Here is a 6,000-nt window from a genome sequence, read left to right on the forward strand (position 1 = left end):
ATCATTGCATGTGTAAGGGGACTGTTGCCCCCTTACTAACATTCAGGGGGGGCGTTTTAGTTGCTAACTCCCAGTACTAAAAGGGGGAAGGGTGATGGGGAATCAGGACCCTGAGACTGACAGTCCCCAGGAACAATGGGGAGAGGCCAATGCTCCAGGTCAGCCTGAATGACAGGGCGGGCAGGCTAACCAGGGAGTCAGGAGGCCAGGGAGGTCCTGTCCTCCCTGTGAGCTGGATTGGCCTGGGTCAGACAGAGTGGGGCTGAGCAAAGGAGGAAGCAGGGGCCCGAGCTGAGCTGCGGAGCAGAGCTGGGCCAGAGCCAGAGGGGCCAGAAAAGCAGCCCAGAGAGAGCAGACCCTGTCCTGGTAGCAGAGCTGCAGCGACCTGAGCCAGAGGGGCCAGAGAAGCAGCCCAGGAAGCAGGTCAGTGCTGGGAGCAGAGTCACAGAAGCAGCCTGCAGAGCAGACCTGTCCTGGGAGCCGAGCTGCAGCATCCAGAGCCAGAGGGGCCAGAGCAGCAGCAGCCGAGCAGAGACCGAGTGGTGAGGCTGGGGCTGGAGCAGTCCGGAGCTGGGTGCGGTGAACAGCTGGGGAGACCGAGGGGGACCCTGGGCAGCGTGCCCAGCACAGGGAGACGCCTCAGCCAAGAGGCTCTGCAGGCCAGGCTTGGATCGTAACCCCGACAGGGCGGGGGCGACACTGGGCAGAAGGGTCCTGCCACTTAGAGCCTGAGAGCGTGTGGCCACCACCAGAGCGAGTGTCCAACCCCCAGCATCCCTGCAGCACGGCCAGGGCCGGAGCAGGGGCCTGGGACTTACAAGGAGCAGGCTGTGAACTGCCCTGACGTTCCAGAGATGCTGTTTGTGATGTTCCCTGCCACAGAGCGGGCTGATGTGTTTCCTTTAATCTTTCCCATTTTCCCTTATTCTTTTTAAAATTAATTGTTGATTAAATAACTTGCATTTGCTTTAACTTGTTTGTAATGGTCAGTGGGTCAGAGAAGTGCCCAGTGCAGAGAGAGTACCCCAGAGTGGGGACACCCTAGCCCCTGTCCTAGGTGACTGCAGCAGGGTTGGGGGTCGAGACCCCCAGGAATCCTGGGCCCAGCCTTGTTGGGGTTACGAGGACTCTGCCAGACAGGAGAGAGGAAGGGGAGTCCTCAAGGGCAGGGAGGCCACTGGGTAAAGGAAGTGGGAGCGAGGACTCAGATCCTTTTGCTAGGCCACTTCAGCGGGGTAGTGCAGAAGCCAGGAAAGTTCCCCACAAGAGCGGGACTATTCCCCCGCTTACACATAGGTGACAGGGTGTATTACGGTGTATAGGCTGGGTTTGCTGCACTGCCCATTATGTCACGTTTGTTTGTAATTTCCCATCTGTCTGTACCTATCAGCTGTCTCTTGTCTGCTTGGATGGTAAGCTTTTAGGGGAAGAGCCTTTGTACTGTGTTTATACAGCACGTAACACAGGGGGGTCCTGGTCCGTGACTGGGGCCCCTAGATGCTGCAGTGATATAAATAAATAATGATCGTAATAACGTGTGAGGCAGGGAGGTTGTGTTTGACTGAAGCATCAAGTCTTGGCCACACCTGGTTAAAGGTGATCAGGCACAGGGCAGTGGTTAGCCCAGGGCATTACCTCCCGAGTACCTACGTAAACCAACATTTACTCCTCTGACAATAACAATAAGTCCAGTCTAGCAAAACGTGTCCCTGGGCTGCCCAAGTCACATAAACACACATATGAAGCCACCGCAAAGGCTGGTTTATCTAAGGAAAAGCTTGGCCTGTCTGCCGGAAAGTAAAAGACTCAACTTGCTGGACCGGACCCATCTGCCTCTGTTCATCCACCCCAAAGCAATGCAGTGTGCCTTGGAGTAGGTGAGGGGATTTCCCCAGCTATGTCTGCTAAGAGAGCACACATTACAACCCCCCTGGGCAGTCCCCATGCTTTGCCAGCCTCCTGAAGTATTGCTGAGGAGGGCTTTAACTTTTCTTTGCATCTGCATTGTCATCACTGTTCATAAAACAAGTTTCCAAGGGAAGCTAAATTAGGAGCTGAGAAAAATAATAAAGAACAATGTAATCAGATGTAAGAGGGAGATCGTTTCATTACCTGAACCAAGGCTCATTATTCACCATTTCTCTGGGAAGAGCTGATAAACTCAAACTAATGAGTCTTAGCCCAAAGAAACAAAGAGGGACTATCTATTTCAATACTGTAGCATACCAAGCAGGGAGCAGATTTTGTGGGTGGTGTAGCTTCCCGTACAAAGTGAAACAGCAGTGAAAAAAGCCGAACCAATATTATCTTCTGTTACTAGAGAAATACAGTGAAATTATAGAAGTATCTTACAGATACAGTAGTTACCCTTACAGAATCCCCATTCACCAACAGGTAGTAGACATGGGGGTAAGTTGCTATCAGGGCACTTCACCTTCCTGTTTTAAAGTTGTGTAGTGACGAAACCACAAGGAGGGGGATGATTTCATACTTTTTTGGGGAGTCCAGAGCATCTGGTAAGATTACATCTGTATAAATATCCAAAATATAATAGATACACTCCCTGTCATATTTTCTATATAGCCCTTCTGCCAGGTGTCGGCAGTAGCAATAAGAAGCAGTTTCAAATATTGAGGGGGACCCTCTTCAAACCACAAACACCTCTAGCCTGAGCCCCACTCAGCATTTCTAGGATGACTAAATACCTTCCCTACGCACCCTGTAGAGACAATACTTCCCCACTCTCAATCATTGTACAAAACACAGCTAACTTCACTGGAGGAATGGTTACTCAATATCAGCTTGGGAAAACACAGCAACAGTCCAAGAGAATGACAAGTAAATCACTCCTCCATGGTAACTTGTACAGTTATTGGTTAACTCTGTTCCCCATCCACCAGTTTAACCATCCAAGAAACAAAATGCCCTTTACAGTGTCATTTCCCCTTCCCCGTTCCCAGCCCCTTCCCCTTAACTCCACTCACGGTTAGGTGTCAATGATAGCATAGGCCCTGAGATCACTCAGGCAGGCCTATCTCCAGTTTCGTAGATAGTGCAGCTTGGTCCTGGCCTGAGGCTTCACCACCTTTTGCAGCTATATGGTTGAAGCTTTATTTGGATGCTGGCTAGAAAGGACTCTGGTGTTGTCTCCCATCAAAGAGTCTTCCCCGTGATGCAGGGCCCTTGTTAAATGGAAACCAGTACCATATAGGACCCTTGTACAAAATCTTTGCCACAAGCTAGGAGCTCTTTTTTCTAACCAATTCTGAGTTTTGTGCACAGTTATGGTGACTCCCAAAGCATCAATGGAGGAATTCTGGGTGGGAGGCTTATGCAAATGAAGCTCTCTCTGTAGCTGTACTTCTCCCTTTTCACCAATAGATGGAGGCAGAGCACACCTTTCCCTCGAGAGCTTCTGTTCCTCTGGAGTTCTGGGTAAATAGCTTATGCAGATGAACCAGCTCTGTGGCCATCCTTACCCCTGTTCAGCAACAGATGGACAGGACCTCTCTGCTCCCGTCCCTCTAGAGCTTCTGGCTCCAGGGCTTACCCCTATACTGTTCCCATTCTCATTTTCACTGAAGACAGCAGTGTACAATCCCCAACATCACTTAATTAGCCCCCAGAATGTTTGCAGAAGTTGCAGAATGTCAGGCCCCTTTCAGCTGCACTGGTGTGCACTGAAAAAATACAAAGAGTGCTTAAGGCTTTACTCTACTGATCCACTCACCCTTATCTTTTTCCTTCTCCAAAGCATTTGCTCATGCAGGATATTCTCCGGTGACAGATTCCCAGGAATCCCTCAGAAAGTTCACACCGTATTTCCCCACTGGATTAGAATGAAATGAGAAACCCTAGAATCATAGAATGTCAGGGTTGGAAGGGACCCCAGAAGGTCATCTAGTCCAACCCCCTGCTCAAAGCAGGACCAATCCCCAACTAAATCATCCCAGCCAGGGTTTTGTCAAGCCAGGCCTTTAAAACCTCTAAGGAAGGAGATTCCCCCACCTCCCTAGGTAACGCATTCCAGTGTTTCACCACCCTCCTAGTGAAAAAGTTTTTCCTAATATCCAACCTAAACCTCTCCCTCGACAACTTGAGACCATTGCTCCTCGTTCTGTCATCTGCTACCACTGAGAACCATCTAGATCCATCCTCTTTGGAACCCCCTTTCAGGTAGTTGAAAGCAGCTATCAAATCCCCCCTCATTCTTCTCTTCCGCAGACTAAACAATCCCAGTTCCCTCAGCCTCTCCTCATAAGTCATGTGTTCCAGCCCCCTGATCATTTTTGTTGCTCTCTGCTGGACTCTTTCCAATTTTTCCACATCCTTCTTGTAGTGTGGGGCCCAAAACTGGACACAGTACTCCAGATGAGGCCTCACCAATGTCGAATAGAGGGGAACGATCACGTCCCTCGATCTGCTGGCAATGCTCCGACTTACACAGCCCTAAGTGCTCTTAGCCTTCTTGGCAACAAGGGCACACTGTTGACTCATATCCAGCTTCTCGTTCACTGTAACCCCTAGGTCCTTTTCTGCAGAACTGCTGTCTAGCCATTCGGTCCCTAGTCTGTAGCGGTGCATGGGATTCTTCCGTCCTAAGAATAGAGTAGAGGAAAAACTTAGTGGATTCCACAGCCCAGCAAAGGTTTCAGTAGCATTAGCAGGAGGTAGCACTGCCAAATGCATAGTCTGCATGAAATTCTCTGCTCGTGCAAATGGAGGCAGTTTCACTGGCTTCCGTGGCATTTTGCACACCGGCTCTGGCATGGCAGTCTTCTTTGCACTGACCCACTGGCGAAATCCCATTGTTCTCAATGGAAGGGCTGAAAAACAGAGCCCAAAATGTCTGAATTCTCAAAGTGGAATTTAACATTAGAAAGGTCTTGGTTGAATAAAAAAAGGGAAACTGAATGAGCAGATGGTGGTTTAGCCCAGATGGAAATGATGGTTTATTCTACTAAACTATACTCGTAAATTAATTTAGAAAATAAAGACAATATAAGGGAGACAAAAAATCCTAACCTCCAGGATAGCAAGAGTGGAACTCAGCAGCTGGAACTGTGGAGACAGCCTGGACATAGACTGACTTCCAAGCACAAGAGCTGGGAACCAAGAAGTTCAGTTCAAGCCACCTTCTTCATGTGAGTAGTTCTGTTGTCATCAGGGGCTCTGTTTGCATGATTAAAGTTGGGCAGAGTTCAACCCTGTTTCCTAGCTCCATTCTTGACAGGGACCAGGATTCTGTCCTGGTAGAATTCCAACACCAGGGGGAGTGAAGGCAAATGTTTGACATCTAGGACGAAAAAAGGAGAAATAAAGGTACATCCAATTCACTAAAAATAGGCTTTTCAAGTGAAAACGTTACAGTGAGTTGAGAACGTAGACTGTTTGCAGATGTAACCCTTCTGCCAGGTGGAGCCGGCAGCAACCAGGGCGGGTTCAATATCTAGGGGTTCCTTTTCAACAACACAACACAGAACCGGCTCAAGCCCCCGTCCAGTCACCTGGAAAAATTACACCCCATCCCTGGGAACCTCTGAGAGGCAGTACTTCCCTACTCACAAGCGCAGAGTCTGAGTGTAGAACAGAAACTTTTAATGAAAGGAGGGAAGTCGCCCAACATTAATTAGGGAAAATGCCACAAGCGGGATTCATAATCATAGAACTGTGATCAGGACACCCACCCCCCAGGGCGTGGGGCAGAGCCTTCTGCCCCCTGTTCTTGAGTTCTACAACCAAAAATTCCTTTTCTGTGCTCCTCTGCTCCCTCTCCACACCCAACTCACAGGGGTTGTCCTGGGTCAGAGAGGATCCAGGGTTCAGAGGCGCATCTGTGTGAGTTCCCCTCCCACCCGGGGAAGAAGACCACTTGCTTGCTTTGCCATCTGAGCGCTTGTTTTGGCTGGGTGCCCCGCCAGCCGCTGCTCCTCACCACCCGGCCATCTTGCCAGCCACTGTTCCTCCCTGCCTGGCCGCGCTGCCAGCCGCTGCTCCTCG

The 6,000-nt window shown here is 49.9% G+C and overlaps 1 protein-coding gene across 4 annotated transcripts in view; it reads right to left on the bottom strand.

The window, feature by feature from the left end:
• The window catches only part of LOC140916966 (protein FAM162B-like), a 28,599-nt gene extending 23,174 nt beyond the window's left edge, over positions 1-5,425 (bottom strand). The window contains exons 1-4 of one of the 4 annotated variants that reach the window (XM_073358862.1): positions 5,026-5,425; positions 4,444-4,598; positions 3,731-3,829; positions 2,985-3,182 (exon numbers count right to left, since the gene is read on the bottom strand). In XM_073358862.1, coding sequence (XP_073214963.1) covers positions 2,985-3,006 — 22 coding nt within the window. In that variant the 5' untranslated portion in view covers positions 3,007-3,182; positions 3,731-3,829; positions 4,444-4,598; positions 5,026-5,425. Of the gene's footprint in view, positions 1-2,984; positions 3,183-3,730; positions 3,896-4,383; positions 4,827-5,025 lie in introns of those variants that run through there. The other 3 variants (XM_073358861.1, XM_073358864.1, XM_073358863.1) reach the window with 3 other exon arrangements.
• Positions 5,426-6,000: the final 575 nt, after the last annotated feature.

This window comes from Lepidochelys kempii, chromosome 9 (genome assembly GCF_965140265.1).
Source record: "Lepidochelys kempii isolate rLepKem1 chromosome 9, rLepKem1.hap2, whole genome shotgun sequence".
Taxonomy (NCBI): Eukaryota; Metazoa; Chordata; order Testudines; family Cheloniidae; genus Lepidochelys; species Lepidochelys kempii.